Source organism: Colias eurytheme, chromosome 26, assembly GCF_061535395.1.
Source record: "Colias eurytheme isolate Ceu_HAF_F1 chromosome 26, ilColEury1 Martin Lab GWU primary, whole genome shotgun sequence".
In the NCBI taxonomy this organism is placed as follows: domain Eukaryota; kingdom Metazoa; phylum Arthropoda; class Insecta; order Lepidoptera; family Pieridae; genus Colias; species Colias eurytheme.
The window spans coordinates 570,111-590,071 of NC_143005.1; the positions used below are offsets into that span (position 1 = coordinate 570,111).

General features: G+C 33.6%; 2 protein-coding genes across 2 annotated transcripts; one reads left to right on the top strand and one right to left on the bottom strand.

Annotated features, from left to right (window-relative positions):
* The first annotated feature begins 906 nt into the window (after positions 1–906).
* On the top strand, positions 907–9,348 carry eIF2D (eukaryotic translation initiation factor 2D). The gene is made up of 12 exons (XM_090116736.1): positions 907–1,010; positions 1,086–1,344; positions 1,725–1,894; positions 2,313–2,448; positions 2,626–2,770; positions 3,210–3,339; positions 4,840–4,936; positions 5,178–5,380; positions 6,156–6,291; positions 7,407–7,559; positions 8,880–9,023; positions 9,216–9,348. Exons 1-12 carry the CDS (start codon positions 955–957, stop codon positions 9,306–9,308), a joined length of 1,722 nt encoding a protein of 573 aa, XP_089972862.1. The 5' UTR covers positions 907–954; the 3' UTR covers positions 9,309–9,348.
* Positions 9,349–9,365: 17 nt separating this feature from the next.
* Positions 9,366–11,957, bottom strand: LOC149896985 (uncharacterized). The gene has a single exon (XM_090116735.1). It carries the CDS (start codon positions 11,818–11,820, stop codon positions 9,895–9,897), a length of 1,926 nt encoding a protein of 641 aa, XP_089972861.1. The 5' UTR covers positions 11,821–11,957; the 3' UTR covers positions 9,366–9,894.
* Positions 11,958–19,961: the final 8,004 nt, after the last annotated feature.

A 19,961-nucleotide genomic window follows, 5' to 3' on the forward strand; every position in this document is an offset into this window, starting at 1 on the left:
TTTCTGTTATCGTTGTTAAGTGTAAAGAACGTTTGTATATCACAAATCATCACATCATTTTCTTATTTTAGTTTTCTTGTCTTTTTAAATGATTAATGTTTTATTAATTTATTTATGTATGTATGTAATTTACAAGATCCTGGTGTAAATAATGTAATTACCATGGGGGTGGTGTGGGCTGATGTTTACTAGAAGATAACATTGTATAATAATTACGCACTAACAATAAAATAATTATATGTAACTGCGCACTGTAAATGTAAAGTGCAGAAATAATAATAGGTAATATAGGTGGTTCTATATTCTAGAATATAGAGATTATTGTTTAAAAAGCATTTTAAAAGTACATAAGTATGTACATAAATCCCTACTTATATTATAAGGCGAAAATAACACTCTCTCATTGGATGACATATTTTCTTGAAAAGATAGTCTAGATCTGAGAAAGGAAATAGAATAGATATTATCCCGGATATCCGATATCAATTTCATCAGTGGCTGATTTATACGCAGATTGAAGAAATTAAAACATGGTTATATTATCTCATTTCGTTCTTTTCTCCCAAAAGAAACGTATTCATCCTCAATGTTTTTTTTTTACCAAGTGTTATTCTATTTTTAATAATTTGAATTAGAGAGAATTTTGAAATTAGAATAGAACTACAGACAGAATCTTTTAATCACTACCTATTGAATCAGATAATAAGCAGTTACAATTAATTAACAATTTAATAAAGACTACCATGTTATTGAATAAATATTGAAAATAGAACGTTTCTGGACAATAACAAGTCACTGTCACTATCCTTCATTTTTGACACTCGATCATATGTTGTAATGTCTAATGTCATATATAGCAAAACATCCCGCCAAGCGTGGAAAATATATGGTTTTATTGTGTAAATAATAAATATACTATTTAAGTGATTTTTCTAACCTGCACAGCACGTCAAAATGTTTGCAAAACCTTATAAATTAAAATCAAACAATACTCTAAAAAACTCTGAGAAGTACGTTCCACTTTGTTCTGTTCCGATAGGAATCCTTTCAAATGTGCCAATTTACGAATTTATGTGTTTTTTCAGGAAAAATCTAATACAACGGATTCAAAAGAAGTATCCATCGGCTCCAGAAGAAAGGATAAAGGAAATTGTGCCTAATAAATCAACTAGTAGTTTAATGAAATTAGTGCTTCACTCGGGAGACACCGTCGGCGTTTATGTGGTAGATGGAGTGCCGATGATTATTGAAGTTGAAGAATTATTAGTGCCCACAGTATGTGCGCTATGGACAGTTCCAGATCTTTTGCCAACTATTGTTATACATTCACCTGTGCTAAACAAGGTAAGATACTGTCCATTTCAATAAAATGCTTTTTGAAGCTGCTTTTATACATATTATACATTTTTAGTTTTATTATTTATTACTAATAATAAATGTTTATTATTTGTTCATATTCTAAGAGAACTTTATGTAGAAGTTTCTAACTTGCATATTGCATCATTCACTATTAAATTTAAAATTAAACAATACTCCGGGGCATCTGATATTATTATAGGATTAGTTATATCAATATTATTTTTCTTCCTATAAACAGATTGTTATAATTATCAATATGATTGTTTATGACATAAATACTGGAATAACATAATACATAACTGATTAGTTAATTTTTCATTCCTTATATATACAATTTACTATAAAATAAATATCCTTAAACCCAGGTTCAAGGTGGTGCTCCTTTATATGCCCCAGGAGTGGTCACAACAGATGCGGCCCACTTTCCTCGCTTTTCAAAAGGTGCTCTGCTCTCTGCATGTACTATTGATAATGCAGCTGCTGGCATTATCGGCAGGGCTACAATGTCATCGGGAGACATGCTTATAGCACCTATGTTGGTAATTTTCTGTTTTATTAATTATAATTAGAATTGAGACATTTATTACTAATATTACTAGTACATTACTTTGATTTTCATTCAAAAAAAATTGTATGAAATAATAATATGGTAGATGCATTTGGTATCTACTTCCTTGATAAATCATTACAATTCAGTTGGTAAATAGCTAATCTGCAAGATTTTAACATTAGATTTGCCATATTTTAAGGAACAGAAGGCTATATAATAAATATTAAAATTACATCTCAATAAAGCAGAGCATTAGTGAAAAATATTGCAAAAATATAAAATACCCATAGGTACCACATTGTTTCAGAACTCTTATTTTCTGTAGTTCAAGATTTTATTTTACAGCGTGTAAAATATGAAAAATAATCATTCAATTCATTAATTTAATTGACTTTTATTTCAGGGGTGTTTGTTTAGAAGTGCTACATGTTTATGGAGATCTATTGTGTAAGGATTTGAAATTCAATAAAATTGAACGGCCCAAAATGCAACATTCTGTTGCAAATATTGTTGACAATATTACTAATGAAATTGGACAAGTAAGTTCATATCTTAGCTCTTATATTATTATTTTTTATTTAAATTAGGTAGATTTATTAAATATGAAGTTCAACGATTAAATATTTTTGTATCAATACAAAAATTTACACAAAGTATTATTTTCAATAATTATTTCACCGTCATACATAATTAATAATAACAACTAAATTTAACAGTTAAATATTCATCCTGTAAAAGAAGAATGGCCAAGTTTGGTGCGCGAAACTGTACCTCAAGCAAATGAACCAAAAGTGATAGAGGAGCCTCCAGATAGTAATACTGAAATTGTTGAAGAACAATTAGATGATACCATAGCTACAGGTATTTTGAGTATTGTAAAATTTTTATCATTCGCAATAGATTACTTGGTAATGTAATAAATTGGCTTGGCTTTGTGGGAACTTTGAAATGAAAGGATTTTGTTGTGCATTTTATTTTATTCGTTTATTTAAAAAATACTTATTTTAATGGAATAGAGACATCTATTTCATTAAAATAAGTATTTTTTTTAATTTGATAGACCATTAAAAAAATCTCACTCACCTATGATAATAGTTCAAAATGTGATATTTTTCTGATTTATTCAGAAAACATAGTGAGCTGTTTAACATCAATAATCTAATCTAGAAGTTAGAAGTGTTGCCTACTCATATTTTTAATGAGAAGATGTGCTGGGAAATAGCCATTGTGCCTGATAGCAACGTATTGTACAGTGTAGAGAATTTTATTCAAAACATGACATAATGTGAAATATTTCCAGAATGTTCTGATTCAGACGAAGACAGGATACCAGATGACATGGATGGTCTGCTCCGATGGTGCTTGCTGTCCTTCCTCAAACTGCATGCAAAGGATATAGAACTACCGCTGAAAACTAACCTATTGTATAAGTAAGTTATAGTCGAGCTTTCGCTGGTAAGGCTTTACACTTATTCTATCGATTTACATGTTAGTTTATATTATTACTAGATTTCCGCCCGCGGCTTCGCCCGCGTTTGCAAAGGAAAACCCGCATAGTTCCCGTTCCCGTGGGATTTCCGGGATAAAAACTATCCTATGTGTTAATCCAAGTTACCCTCTATATGTGTGCTAAATTTCATTGTAATCGATTCAGTAGTTTTTACGTGAAAGAGTAACAAACATCCATACATCCATACATCCTTACAAACTTTCGCCTTTATAATATATACAGGGTGTCCCACTGTTGGTATACTAAGCTCAAAGGAGGTTATAGTTTTGCATACGCTGAGTACGTAAAAAATAATTAAAAAATTCCAGACACATTTTTTTTTCAAATAGATGAATTCTTAAAACTCTATGTGTACACCCATAACAAGCGAGCCGCCCAACTTTGCCACCAGCACGTGAGCTATCGTTTAAGATTATGTTTTCATAGATAAAATGCTCATATTAGAGAAGCGGTATATGCCGGCTACGCGAAGCTAGAGAAGAAAACATGGATTTTCAGGAAAAATTTAGCAAAAAATTTTGGACGTAATTTTTTTTAAAAGTATTTTTTACGTGATCAGTGTATGCAAAACTACAAGTTCCTTCGCGCTTAGTATACCAATAGTGGGACACCCTGTATATTGATTATTTGTTAAAAATATTTTTTTTCAATAATTGAATGTACTATGTCAAGCGTAATTCATGATTATAAAACGCACTCTGTTGTTCAGATTAGTAGAACCTCGATAAGTTAAAGTCCAAGGGAAACACAAAATATTTTAAGTTATAGAGGTTTTAAGTTATCAAGGGTCTATCCATTTTTCACTGCTTCTATAGCTTTTAATTTATCAGCATAGGTGACGGTTGTTAGTTTTTTTTTTGGACTCATTTTAAGCTAGTTTTATCACACAGTAAGTAAAGTGATGTTTCCAGGACAACAATCAAAAACTTAAGATGCAAGTAAGTTGTTGTCATAAAGCTAACCGCCGCAAAGCTTTGAAGAATTTCGATAAAGCAAACAATAGGTAATGTATTGTTTACGTTAACAATACATAGTAAACACGTGCAAGCAATAAATACCGAAACCTTTTGTTTTGACACTCTTTCAAAATGACTCATTGACAAATAATTTTATGTTATAGAGGTTGTGGAAACATTTCTTGAAGTTACTGAGGGCCAATACAGAGAATATTTATTTAAGTTATAGAGGTTGCGTATTTTAAGTTAAAGAGGTTTTGGGCTCTGATGGGAAGGGAACACATTATTTTTTGAAGTTACAGAGGTTTTTATGTTACCGAGGTTTAAGTTATCGAGGTTCAACTGTATAGCGAAGTTCCATAATTTTATTTTCACAGATAAGTTAAATAAAATAGATTGATGGTGTGAAAAGGCTTTTCTAATAAAATATCGTAAGTAATATAGGAATGTTTATAATTTTTCAGAAACTATCTGATGCCCCTATGTCCATCGGATCGCACGCTCGACGTCAAAAAGTCGACATTTAAAAAGATGGGGAAGTTTCTGGAAGCTATGCAAAGGGTATAAAAACGTGGTATTAATGTTAAGGTTTATTAGACTATAAAATAAAAATAAAATTATTTGTATGCAACAGCACCAAACATCAGAATTTTTTTATTGTATTGTATTAAAATGCTAAGTCTTGAATATCTAATTAATGATTTGTGATTAAAGTTATTTCTTAACATACTTCACGGTTTCTATAAATAAAACTATTCATTTTGTTTAACATTATTTTTAATTTATAATAAATTAACTTCAGGAGGGTCTCCTCGAAGTGAAGGAAATCGACAAGGGCGTGGACGCAGTAGTGCGCATAGTGCCCTCCCACCCTGTAGTGCGCGCGCACACTGCAGTGAAGCCGGCGCCCTCTAAGAGTGTGAGCGACGAAGCCCCCGCGCCCCCCGTAGTGCGCGAGTTGTACAGCATCACGGCCAACGTCGCCGATCTGTTCGCGCCACTCAAGTATGTACTAGTAATATGTCACAGTAATTTAGAAATTAAAGATTTTTAACGGATTTTAAACGCGATTTATTCATTATATTATTTTCCCGACGTTTCGTCGTAAATAAATACGTCGCCGATCTGTTCGCGCCGCTCAAGTAACGTACCTAACGTTGTAAGAAAACTCAAAAATATATTTTTTTAAATAAATTTCGTTAAGAAGCGCTTAAGAAGAAAATAAAGAATTGTTGGCAACCACTACTTTTTTCTCCTTTATGCAACTGGAAAAGCTAATATTTTATATTAATAATAATATCTTCTATCTCAAATGAAGCTAATTACATTTGCTTTTGAAAGGTTTTGTTTGTTGGTTATTATCTCTGCAGCTGCAGACATTTTAAAACCTTCAAAAGAGGTGAATTTGTTCACAATCAAATGATCCAATTCAGCCCTATAAGCATTCATGTTAAAAGAAATTAATTAGGATTTTTAATTAATTTTAATTTGTAAAATGTAATTAAAATTCAATTAGTTAGTATTCAATTAGTTTTGTAATAAAAATTCAATTCAAACGTGCTACACTGGATACAAAAAATTACTAAAAATACACTTTTTAGTTTTTACCAATTACTTTTTAGTTTTAACCCTTGTAAATTATTACATTAAAAAGTCTATCATTGTCATGCATTGTCATTTTTATTATGCAATGGCCAATGCAGTATTTTTAAATATCGATACACCAAAAATTTCCCCTAAATTTGTTTATACTGTTACACTGTCATTTTTTTTCACACAGAAAAGGCACAGCTTTAGCTGCGAACGAAATTCGGAAGACGATCAAGGAATATGTAACTGCGCGACAGTTGGAAGCTGGCCGAGGCTGTATCAAACTTGATGCGACTCTCGCTAAAGCCACGGGGAAGAAGGAACAGGTTTGTAATTTGTATTTATTTTGTATTTAATGAATCTCAAATTTATTGGGCACGCTGAATGCTAACTTATAGTCGGCCCGGCGAAACATTATCCCTATGACACTGACAGTTATTCCCAAGACACAACCTTGTAATGGCGTCACTATTAAATTAGAAACGTAGGAGGTTTTTAAATGTCATTTATTAATGTTTAAGCCATTACAATGATATTCCGTTGGAATTATAACAATTCTTAAAATTTACGAGAAATTATTTCAATCTGACTTTACGTTTACGTCCTGTAAAACTTATATCGTTTGGTATTTATCGACTAGCGTGGAAGTATCGATAAACAAATGTCGGTGAATGGAACTGAGTGCATATTTTTAAAACCGAATAATCAAAACAAATAGTACCCTATGATAACCTACCTATGATAACAAAAGTTTTTCAGACAAATTAAATTGGGACATCCATTTTCATGATAAAATAATAAATATAGACTAGCGAATACGTATTTAACGGATTAAAATTATGAAAAAATGATAAGATGCAATTTTATTTTTTGGGAAACTTTCGTTTTACTTACCTACTTAATCTAGGCTAAAAAACTTAAATTAATACAACAACATACGTTATAACATTTGTAAAATAACATTTTAACCGTCGTGGCTGAATGTAAGCCACGCCTTTGCCTATAAAATAGTAAAGTATCGACACGATCCATCACTAACATGAACTGTCATAGGAATCAAGGTTCGGCGGCCGTGCCGACTATAATAACAAATTTTACTATCTGTTCTATAAAAAAGCGTAAGTCGCGCGTCTGACTCCGATTTATTTAGTTTTTATAACATGTAACTTAACAGAAAAACAACTATGATTTTTTTTATTATATATAAAAATAGTTTTTTTAATTTTTGTCTGTATGTATGTTCGGGTTAGTCTCAAAAAGTAATTCATGGATTTACTTCAAATTTGGTACAGAGATAGCTTGAGACCTGAGGAAGGACAAAGGATAGGTTTTATCCCGGAATTCCCACTGGACCGGGAACTATGCGGTTTTATCTTCGACTACGCGAAACCATAAATTTATCACCCATGAACCTTAAAATATAAATTAGTCCATGTACCAGGAGCTAATAAAGTGGGAGGAGGTGATGAGCCTGACGCTGGGCCGCATGACGGCGAGCACGGAGCTGCGCTACGCGGACGGCGCCGCGCGGCTCGTGCGCGCGCGCCTGCCGCCCGTGCACATGGCCGTCGTCACACGCAGCGGGAACAAGAAGGTATACGGGGTCCACAGCTACCAGGAGCTCATACAGTGGGAGGAGGTGATGAGCCTGCCGCCCGTGCACATGGCCGTCGTCACACGCAGCGGGAACAAGAAGGTATTTCATTAAGTAAATAGATAGATTACATAGGACGAGAAAATATGTTGCCTTTGCAGGAAACTTGAAGTAAGTTGGAAACTTTTCGTAGTTTTTTTGCCATTCGAACAATGAATTGGGCCAGGGAAGGGGTACAACCGCCCTACACCAACTCCTTTGACGACGGTGACATAAAAAAATACCTATTTATAAAAAAATATTTTTTAAAGTATTAATGTGGGAAATAAATAAAGAAAGCGCTTTTGTTTTAGAACTTAAGAGCTTAAATTAATTTGAATAAATGGTGAGGCAGGCAAATCCCATCCTGCAGGTATAGGTGTTAAAAAATATTATTATAGTCGGCACGGGGAAACATGATCCCTATGTCACTGACAGTAATTCCCAAGACACAACCTTGTAATGGCGTCACCATTAAATTAGAAACGTATTGGAGGCGTTTAAAAATGGCATTTATTAATTTTTACGTATCTTTATTACAATATTCCGTTGGAATTATATTCTTAACATTTACAAGAAATAATTTCAATCTGACTACGTTTACGTCATGCAAAACTTACATCGTTTGGTATTTATCGACAAGTGCGGAAAATCGATAGTGGAAATGAGTGCATATTTTTAAACCGAAAAATCAAACCAAATAGTGAGACTATACTTGAAAAATTCTTTTCTTTTTACCTATGATAACAAAAGCTTGTCAGACAAATTAAATGGGGAGATCCATTTTCCATTTTTAAAAATATACACTAGCGAATACGTGTTTAACGGGAATTACGAGAAAATTATAAGGTTTCATTTTTATTTCAAACTTAAATTAATTCAACAACAACATAATAGACGTTAAAAATTCAGTTTATTATATTTGTAAAAACATGTTTTCCGACGTGGTAGAATGCAAGCCGCGCCTTTGCCTATAAAATAGTAAACTATCGATACGACCCATCACTAACACGAATTGTCATAAGAATGGTTCGCCGTGCCGACTATAGTCTGAAATGTTCAAGTTCAAAGGAAATAATGAAACTATATTTCGCCAATTACGCTTTCTACAATAGCAACATTTACCATTCATTCTTATTATTTGTAAAAACTAAAAATAAATATTATTATAATATTGTCGTTATTCAATTGTATAAAATGTAAGTATTGAAAGAATATTGGCTAATATTAAGAATACAAATATGTTAATTATTCTCAACTATAATACATTTTCTTTCACAGGTCACGTTAGTGTCGAACCTAGAAACATATGGTTTCATATTATCCCAACTGGCCACTGAATGCCAGCGAGGAGTTGCAGCATCCTGTGGAGTCACACGAGCACCCTCCGCTACTCAGGATCAGCTTATGTTGCAGGGAGATCAGGTAAATATCTGAATATTATTATAAATGCGAAAAAAATGATTATGCATTGCATCTAACACTCATTGTAAAGATTACAAATATAAAAAGGAGTGTGTGTTGTTGAATTAATATGATGAGCATGTTTTATTTTTTGTAATATGTAGTAAAAAAGCATGATGATGGATATATAAAAATAGTTTTTCTTTTTTCCAGACACATTTCGTAGCCAAGCTGCTAATTGAGAAGTATGGCCTGCCTAAGAAGTACTTGGAAGGTGCAGACAAGGCTCTCAATAAGAAAAAATAAGTGTGATTTGTTAAAGATGAAATAAAACATGTTTTCCTTATCATTATTTATTATTTCCTAATTAACAAAAATTATACATAAACTGCTTCATAGCATTCGTAATATGGCATCATTTTAAAATAATTATATAATAAAATTGAGAACTTGATTCTTATTTATAATTTTGACTTAGCATTTAATATGAAATTTACTATGTATGGAAGACAAAATAGGGCTAATTTACCCTTGTATACATTATTAAACTTTATGAAGATCAGCAAATAGTTTTAAAACTTATTCTATCTATAAACAAAGGTCGAGTCACAATATAATTTGATATATAATATAATCTCTAAATATATCTATATCCTTAATATCTAATGAATATGGGTGGGTTATGTCCGTATATTTTTCTTATGTACAAATTTATAATCTAAAAAGTTAAAAGTATTTAGTTTTTAAAAGTACAAAAATAAAGCTGCCAATACCACAACCGAATGCTTAAAAATAAATCATAAACCTAATAAAATTTAAGAGTAATTTTGAATATAAAGCTAAAATATTAATGCTAAAATAGGTAGGAGTTTCAAGAGATCAAATAATTAAATTAAATCTTAGTTGATGAAGACATAAACTTAAAGGGAGTTTTGAATGGAAGTAGTGACTTGCGCTTTGTTTTTTTAACACCTGGAGTGGCGAGAGGAGTTTGGTCCACTTGTCTTATTGATCTGGTTCTCTCAAAGGTACTTTCACCTACCTTGCTGTCCATACTCCATTGGCTCTTACTTGATATTATTGAACATCTAGATATGTTTGAACACTTTGAAGCAATGCTTGTTTTCGAAGGTGTCTTCCTCAGATTGCTTTTATTGGTGATATCGGAGAACACATCACTGATTTTAGCCTGTTTATGGGGAGATGAATGATTCCAATCATTATTTCTCTTCTCACAAGTCTTTTCCACATTCAAGTATTTAAACTTAGCTATATCCTTCAAATCCTGTCTCGGCACTTGGTAGCCTTCATTATCAACATTATCTAGTTCATAAAAAGTTAGTGTAACACTTTCATCACTTTCAGCAAATGGATTATTTGGTGTGAAGTGCACCTTTTTAGTTGCAAGTTCGGGGAACAGATTTCGAGGCATGTTTTCTCTTGTTATCTTAGCAGCTGTTACAATCATGCTGCTATCTCCTTGGTCTGCTGACAGGGAGCTGTCTAGGTCTTCATATGAATAGCTCTTCCTTCTGCTACGAGACCTAACAGAGCTAGTTCGGCGACGACGACGCCGAGAAACCCATTGCTTCTTTTCATCATTCATTTGATTTATTTCTGGTGGCAGTGTTATTCCATTACTATCTAAACATAATGGAGATTGATCCAATGAGATCAGTTTAGTACTTGGACTGTTCTTTATTTCCTTGGCTATGAGATCTCTTTCTCTTTGATTAAGAGATTCCTCTCTTTGTCTCAAAGCTATCAAGCGAGACATCCACTGGTGGCTAAGTGTATCTTCTGACACTTTCTGAGGGCCCTCATATGTGCTGAGAGCTTCACTATATGGTCTTCTGCTCCTAGGTACATATCCAGGTAGCTCAAGAGCCAAGGCAGCAATAGTAGGAGATAAACATTCTTTGTTAGACTCCCGGCAGTATTCTTCTTTCTGTTGTTGCCTCCGAGGGACTATATTGTAGTAGATAGGGCTATCCTCTAACAGATGAGTCCTTGGCATAGGCTTTATGACCTTACACATATCCACAGCCTTCTCTGAATCACACTTATTGACTTCTGAGCTAGAATAACTAAATTGCACTAATATATCACTTATATGTTTGGGCACTTTCAAAGAATCTGTGTTTGTAAGGACTGTTGGATGATAAAGAACTACATCAGGTCGTAAATTTGTGTTTCTATCTTCTGTAATGAAACCTACGACATCCATAAGGTCATCACTGTATATAATTTCCTGAATCTTTTGTTCGCAATTTTTGTATGGAGAACACAATGTCCGTATCATATACCCGATTTGTTGCATAAAATCCTTTGCTAGGGATCCAGGAGGGTTTAGATCGAAGCAATTTATGCGCATTTCGCCGTTCGCACCAACAAAAACTGACCCTGGCGTAATACATTTCCGTAACGTCACAAGTTTCAGCTTTTCAATATTTTTACATGCTCGGACTAATTCCAGTAGCAAAAACCATATGAAATTTTCTGAAAAATAGTTTTCTTCAACCTTGCAGACTTCGATTAACTCTTGTATACTTTGCCATGGGATGTATTCAAGAACAAAGTACAAAGTCTTGGTCGGACCATGGAGAATAGTGTCGTAGTAGCGCAGTAAGCTGCCTGATAACAATTTACTTAAAGTTTTCACTTCAACAACGACGTTTTGTATTTCTTCATGGGAATATTCGTAGCAATTGTATGCCTTCCACGCAAATATGTTATTGGTGACCTTGTGCTTCACTTTGTAGAACGTACCTCCGCAGAAAACGTCAAGAACTTGATAATCTTTCAACTTATCAGCCATTATTAAGCGAATTTTTGTATTTTATTTATCTTCCAACATTTTGTAACCGAAACAAAGCCCCCCAATTTTTGAACTGCTACGACGGTTACAATCAGTGATGTGCAAAAAACGATTTTTACGATAGAAACACGCTCACGATAAACCGTTGAACGTTTAATTTCAAATTATAACAGTGTTGCTACCACAAAAAAATGATAATATTATATAAATTTGATATAAAAATTAAATAAATGATGTACATATATTTATTTAAAATTGGACTTTCAATATCAAAATGTATTTTTTTAATCAATTTTCATATATTTTCATTTTTACAAACGTTCCACAAATTGACCCTGAGAGGTTATCAACTCGTAGCTTTTTTGTGTTTTTTTTATATTAAATCAACATAATTAAAAGCCTTGATTTAATTTGTCTTTATTAAATAGATACAAGGTTAATTTTAAATTTTAATATGTCATAACCACGTCATAACTTTATTAATTGAAAAATTAGTCAGAAGTGAAACTTCTTTGGCAAGAATCAAAGACACCAAAATCGTCGCCTTACTCCATGACGTGACGGTATTGCCATGACGCATCCTTGAAATTTTACTCTCCACGCGCATAAAGAAGTTTCACTTCAAAAAAATGATTTCGTCCTTGGTGTAGTTTTAATCTATTTTATTGGCATTACACAAAAATTATCAAATAATTATTACTTTTCAAAGTTGAATCTGAAAGATCAAGACTAGAGAGTAGAGGCGAATCGGTAACAATATTTTTTTTAAACATATTTGTTGCCATCGTACTGAGCTATTCTAATTTACATCGAGGCCTACTAGGGTAGTCCGTTGCCGCATCGTCATGTATGTAGTCATATGTTATTCATAATAATATTATGTAGGTACTAACGAAAATTTTAATCTTTAAAATATTTGATTTTTATTTAGATGGAGATGCCATATGCCCTGGGAGAAAAAGTACCTTACTAATTAAAATATTTAAGAATTTGAATACTGTTGTTTGAATACTGAAAAAAAGTATAATACTAAGCTTTAGCAAAGCATCTTGCTGATTAGAGGGTTTGAAATTTTTTTACGGAAAATTGTACGGAAACCGTGAATTAAATAATGTCATCGCATCTCTATGTCTATGATTATGTAGTTCGTGTTCGCTTACCAAACTAGTTTAACATAATAATTATTAATAAAAAAATAATTGTATGCTTAATTAATTATTTTTTACATGACGGAAGAAGGGGCCCAAAGGCTATTTTTAAAATGAGTGACGTCAGCAATTCTGACGTCACCATCGTCAGAGCAGACGCTCACACTCGAAGTAGAACGCCCGTAGGTATTTTACTGCCTTTTTTATCTACGTCGAAATTATAGAGAGAGCTCCGAACGCTCCGACGGCCGGCGAGTGAATGTGCTCTGTGCCGTCGGGCGATCGCATTTAAAGCAAACCATGACTCACAAGAATTAGTTTGAGTGTTGCCACTCGAATTTTTACAATGAATTCTTATCATTTTTAACAAAGATTAATTATTTCGTTAATTTAATTATTTCATTAGTGGTTGATTAATGAATCAACCACTTATTTAAAAAGATCAAAGTAAACTTTAGCTAGTTATAATTATTTAGTAGTTTGAGGGTAGTCGTTTATCGTCGTTGCGCCGACACGGCCATACTGACAGGCGGTGCGCGCTCTGCACCAGCCTCGTTGTAAATGTCTCGTTGTAAAAGCAGGTCACTAATGCGCTGGACTGACCAAGTGAAATCTGCTATAGGAATTTGTGTATCAGACTGCACCAGACAGTCTAGTAACAGGAAGACATGGCGGGAGATCGTGCGGAAAGCTGTGTCCGCCTCCACTACCAATGTGGATGTCTCAACGTGACCACGACCACTCTGCCAAGAGTGAATCGACAAAGAAGAAGAGAACGATTCTCGGCGTATTTTGTGTCGGTTCTCGGAGAGTCTCGAAGGTTCTCGTAGATTTCTCGGAGGTTCTCGTAGATTTTAAGTCTAACACGGCCATACTGACAATCGTACGTCCTCGTACGCCTTTTCTCGTATTAGAACACTACGGTAGTTCATTTCGGAATTTCAAAAACACACTGCCTCGGCCACACTGACCTTTCAGAATACTGAACACTCCACATGACAGAGACAGTCCGTTCGCGTATCATGTGATCAACACCTACTCATTTGTGATATAGGCAGATTCTCGAAGGTTCTCGTAGATTTCTCGGAGGTTCTCGTAGATTTATGCTTATCACAAAGAGAGGCGCAGCTCAGATAACACACACAATTCCTTCGATGAACTACACTCCCGTTACAATAATCCACGTAACAAACTTTTACTTTACACAACGCACGAAAAAACACAAACGCCAGTATGCCGTTACAAAACTACGTAAACGTTTAACATTTAAAAAGAGTGAGCTTGAATTCTATCCCACTTCTGATGACGGAAGAAGGGGCCCAAAGGCTATTTTTAAAATGAGTGACGTCAGCAATTCTGACGTCACCATCGTCAGAGCAGACGCTCACACTCGAAGTAGAACGCCCGTAGGTATTTTACTGCCTTTTTTATCTACGTCGAAATTATAGAGAGAGCTCCGAACGCTCCGACGGCCGGCGAGTGAATGTGCTCTGTGCCGTCGGGCGATCGCATTTAAAGCAAACCATGACTCACAAGAATTAGTTTGAGTGTTGCCACTCGAATTTTTACAATGAATTCTTATCATTTTTAACAAAGATTAATTATTTCGTTAATTTAATTATTTCATTAGTGGTTGATTAATGAATCAACCACTTATTTAAAAAGATCAAAGTAAACTTTAGCTAGTTATAATTATTTAGTAGTTTGAGGGTAGTCGTTTATCGTCGTTGCGCCGACATACATATTTTACTAGTCACAAAACAACATTATCTTTTTTTGCGCCTATTCACTTTTTTTTCTGTCCTTTGTCCTAAAATATTCTACCTGCTTGCGATATGACCCTTCGTTCGAAGTTCTATCTAGTATCTACATATATTCTAAAAATACAATACGTATCTAATATTTAAGTTATTCGCTACGGTGCTATAAACAAAACATTAGAGAACTTGTCGTTCGTTGTTTTTTGTAAAATTTATAAAGAAATGCATTTTTATTATTATCGAAAATTATTAAAATATTATGTACTTTAAATGTTCCACTACTACCTAGTTACTATTCTGTGGCTGTTCTTCAGTTGCCGTTGTTGAAGAGACCATGAGATTTAAGTAACATGACTTTCTCTATGTAACTACATCCATACTAATATATTATTATTATAAATGTGAAAGTAACTCTGTCTGTCTGTCTGTTACTCAATCACGCCTAAACTACTGAACCAATTTGCATGAAATTTGGTATGGAGATATTTTGATACCCGAGAAAGGACATAGGCTACCTTTTATTGCGAAATATGTACCACGGGCGAAGCCGGGGCGGACCACTAGTAGATCATAAAGTTGTTATAGGTTTTTATTACTTATCTCACTTTAATGAAAATTAATGGTGATATTATTAGAAGGAACTTTTGGTGGTTTATGCAACCATAACCTACATAAAATAAGGGATGAAAAATGGTTGGGCCATGGCCCGTGACTCATGAGGTGTATTGCGGCCTGCGGGATGATCTTATAATTAAAGTGAAATACATAAATATTCATGAATGTTTTTTTTAACTATTATTAAACAAATCCTAACCTATCCTTCTAATATTATAAATGCGAAAGTTTGTGAGGATGTGTTTATTACCTACTCTTTCATGCAAATACTTTAACTGAACCGATTACAATGAAATTTAGCACACATAAAGAGAATAACTTGGATTAACACATAGGATAGGTTTTATCCCAGAAATCCCACGGGAACGGGAACTATACGAGTTTTTCTTTGAAGACGCAGGCGAAGCCGCGGGCGGAAAGCTAGTATATCTTAAAGTTATTATAGGTTTTTATTACGTAGCTATCTAAGTCCTGTATGTCTGTGCCCTGTGGTCCTAACTCACTTTAATGAAAATAAATGGTGTGGTATTAGAACGTAGACAGAGATTAGAAGGAACTTTTGATGGTTTCAGCAACCATAACCTACTGCCTACACAAAATAAGGAATGAAAAATGGGTGTTTTGTGGGATGGTCTTATAATTAAAGTAAAATACTTATATGTATGAATGTTTTTTTTTTTAATTAAGTATTATTAAACAAATATAGTGTAAACATAGTAACTATGTAAATAAAAGTAGCGTGGTCTACAAAATTTTGTACTTCGCGGATTTTCGTACATTTTTAATACATCCTACCGCCTACGTCTATCCTTGGATAGTTACCTTTCAAAAGTTTTCGGATACCTACCTTCGGATTCATAAAATAGAAACTACTGGGTCTATCCGAAAAAAAAATTTATGGGACCAATTCGACACCATCCCGCATCGAACAAAAAAAAAAAACGAAACAAAGAGTAATCGGTGTACATACATAAAAAAATATACCGGCCGAATTGATAACCTCCTCCTTTTTTTGAAGTTGGTTAAAAACTAATCGCACGGAGAGCTTAATTTTCACAAAAAGCTCTAATCGCACGGAAAGCTTAATTTTCACAAAAAGCTCTAATCGCACGGAGAGCTTAATTTTCGCAAAAAGCTCTAATCGCACGGAGAGTTTAATTTTCACTAAAAGCTCTATTCGCACGGAAAGCTTAATTTTTACAAAAAAGCTCTAATCGCATGGAGAGCTTTATTTTCATAAAAAGCTCTAATCGCACGGAAAGCTTAATATTCACAAAAAGCTCTATTCGCACGGAAAGCTTAATTTTCACAAGAAGCTCTAATCACACGGAGAGCTTAATTTTCATAAAAAGCTCTAATCGCACGGAAAGCTTAATATTCACTAAAAACTAATCGCATGGAGAGCCTAATTTTCATTAAAGGCTCTAATCGCACGGAGAGCTTAATTTTCACAAAAAGCTCTAATCGCACGGAGAGCTTAATTTTCACAAAAAGCTCTAATCGCATGGAGAGCTTAATTTCCACAAAAAGCTCTTATCGCACGGAAAGCTAAATTTTCACAAAAAGCTCTAATCGCACGGAGAGCATAATTTTCACAAAAAGCTCTAATCGAATGGAGAGCTTAATTTTCACAAAAAGTTCTATTCGCACGGAGAGCTTAATTTTCACAAAAAACTTTCATCGCACGGAGAGCTTAATTTTCACAAAAAACTAATCGCACGGAAAGCTTAATTTTCACAAAAAGCTCTCATCGCACGGAGAGCTTAATTTTCACAAAAAGCTCTAATCGCATGGAGAGCTTAATTTCCACAAAAAGCTCTTATCGCACGGAAAGCTTAATTTTCACAAAAAGCTCTATTCGCACGGAGAGCATAATTTTCACAAAAAGCTCTAATCGAATGGAGAGCTTAATTTTCACAAAAAGTTCTATTCGCACGGAAAGCTCAATTTTCACAAAAAAGCTCTAATCGCACGGAGAGCTTAATTTTTTAATGCTGTATTGGTTAAAATCGCTTCGAAAATAAGCCATTATTTGTCGTAAAAAGTAAATGACAAAAAAAAAGTTGTTGTGGGTTATCCATAAGAGATAGACATATACCACCGCGGACTTTTCTGTAGACTTTTCTTTTTTCAATGTGTATAATATGTACTTAGTAAGTTAGTACATTATTTTGATAAAACTCGCAGGGTTCAGCCTGCGTTTGCAATGTAAGCGGAAAAAAATGTAATTTTTTACGACATCACATTAGAAACCTCAAAAATAACCGTACTTCTCCACTATTTGATGCATGTTATTATACATATAAACCTTCCTCTTGAATCACTCTATCTATTAAAAAAAATTGCATCAAAATCCGTTGCGTAGTTTCAAAGATTTAAGCGTACAAAGGGACATAGGGACATAGGGATATAGGGACATAGGGACAGAGAAAGCGACTTTGTTTTATACTATGTAGTGATATGTGCTATATTTATTAAAAAGGTTTGATGTCGGTGCACGGGCTTAATACTAAGTGCTTAATGTTCGGCACCGACTTCAAACCTATTTGCCCGGCTACTTGCCGGGCTGTTTGCCAAGCTTCTTGCCACGCGTCTGAACGTAGGTAGCATATAATATCTCGTCAAAAGCTAATCCATTTGAGTCACTTTTTATTATAATTAAATATTATATAGAGCCCGACTCGTGACTCAAATAGGTAGTACCATAAAGGCTTTGGAAATTCGCCTACCGGTTAGGTTCATGTTTGTATGTAACCAGATCATTTCTGTAAATTGAATATTAAAAAAAGCAATGACATTGTGGTTGTTATTATACTCCAAAACAATGCTTAGTATTTTTCTTTTTGTCCGTTTAAATTTCCGTTATTTAAACAAACATTTTCAGATTTTGGCAAAATTTTAATTTTCTGATAGGCTAGGCTAATTATTATTTGTAGTTTGAAAAAAAATGTCGTCAAATATCAAAATCGGTTCATCCATTTATTTGTTAGAGGATTAAAAGTGGGATAAAAAAAAATTGGTTGTCTGTAAAGTCGGTTTACTGACGATAGTTGAACGTGACAACGTCCGATTGTGCTTCTTTGTCGCTCGTTCCGCGCTCTCGCTCGCACTTCAAGCCTTACACGGAACGCCTCAGAGCGAGGTAACGCCGCATGAGTCATGTTTTTTCGTGCGTGCAGCCGGCTCTATCGAATTATAAGACGTTGTCACGTCAAAAAACGAATGTCAAATATACCCAAGTGATATATGAAATGAAAGGGCATGACGTGTAAACTACAATTAGACATTTTTTTATCAATATCGGTTCATCCATTTATTAGTTAGATATAGAGATAAAAAAAAATGTCAAATATACCTACCCATCCTAAATGACATATCAAATGAAAGGGCATGATGTGTGAAGAATAATTATGCATATTTTACTTTTCTTCGTTGTCGTAATGTTATTTTTATTAAAGATGTCGTATTGGAGAATGGAGATAACCATCCATTTCAGAGTATAGGCTCAGAATAATTCAATATTTTGTGAAACATAAGTTAAGTTAATTATTAGGTTATTGAGGAGGGGTAAAAAAAAACAATGTGTATAGAATTAAAAATATTTTATTAGTGAGTATAAGCGTGTACGCGGCACATCTGACTAGCGGTTTCCAAATTCATATCACATGATCACTCTTTCAACAGATTTTATACAAACCAATATATAAATACAAATAAATAAAGACTCATTTACATTAGGCCACACATTTCCGACAAAATTCGGTCAAACTGGAGGGTAAGTGATAGGTATTCAGTAGAAGGCCTAGGCGTTAATACAATGTTGAATACAACAATAAACACCACCTATTATTTTATCATTTAATTAAGTATAGGACGAAGCGTACAGTTAACATGATAATCCAAATACTAAGAGTAGCTAACGTAAATGAGCCATGAGTTACATCGCCTACTCAATTTGAATAACATTTAAAATTATACTTCAAAATTTAAAAGTACTAAAATTACACAAAACATGAGCAGCTTTTTGGTATTCAAAAAGTATTGTGCGAACGTAAGCCACTACCTACTCTAAGTCTATACTTTTTCAATACCTATTATAATATTATTTACATTTATTTTGTATACAAGAATCATTGACTAGAAACCGTATGGAAACGTTAACAAAACATCGACAATAATAATTTACAGGAACATCACTGTTTATCGATACGGACATCTATCGATTATGGAATGGACGCTTTCCATCTTTGGTAATGCATTTGAACATCTCTTATCACAATTTTCAAATTTATTTTTACATTGCATTCTATCTATCATTGAAAATGTTGAAAATATCGTTACACATTATTTTATTAATATAAAAATGATAAATTTATCGGTAACAACGCGCAAAAGTTCGCAACAATCTTTCAACATTTCCAATTTTCAAATTGTCATGTGACGTATAATTGCAGAGAGATTAAAAATTTCGTATTCGTTTACATTAAAATCGCGACTACAACTACAATAAACTAATATCACTCGCCTCGAACCATCCGTTCAAAGCAATAAATAAAATTTGCTAAAAACAACAACGGTAAAATATCGTACAAAACAAACCTAAATAAGAATCAAAATT

Bases quoted from the DNA above. Each gene is read 5' to 3' on its own strand.
- eIF2D (XM_090116736.1), top strand. From the start codon at position 955: ATGTTTGCAAAACCTTATAAATTAAAATCAAACAATACTCTAAAAAAC. The intron at 1,011-1,085 runs GTACGTTCCACT...GTGTTTTTTCAG, and splicing joins ACTCTAAAAAACTCTGAGAA to GAAAAATCTAATACAACGGA. The intron at 4,937-5,177 runs GTATAAAAACGT...AATTAACTTCAG, and splicing joins TTCTGGAAGCTATGCAAAGG to GAGGGTCTCCTCGAAGTGAA.
- LOC149896985 (XM_090116735.1), bottom strand. From the start codon at position 11,820: ATGGCTGATAAGTTGAAAGATTATCAAGTTCTTGACGTTTTCTGCGGA.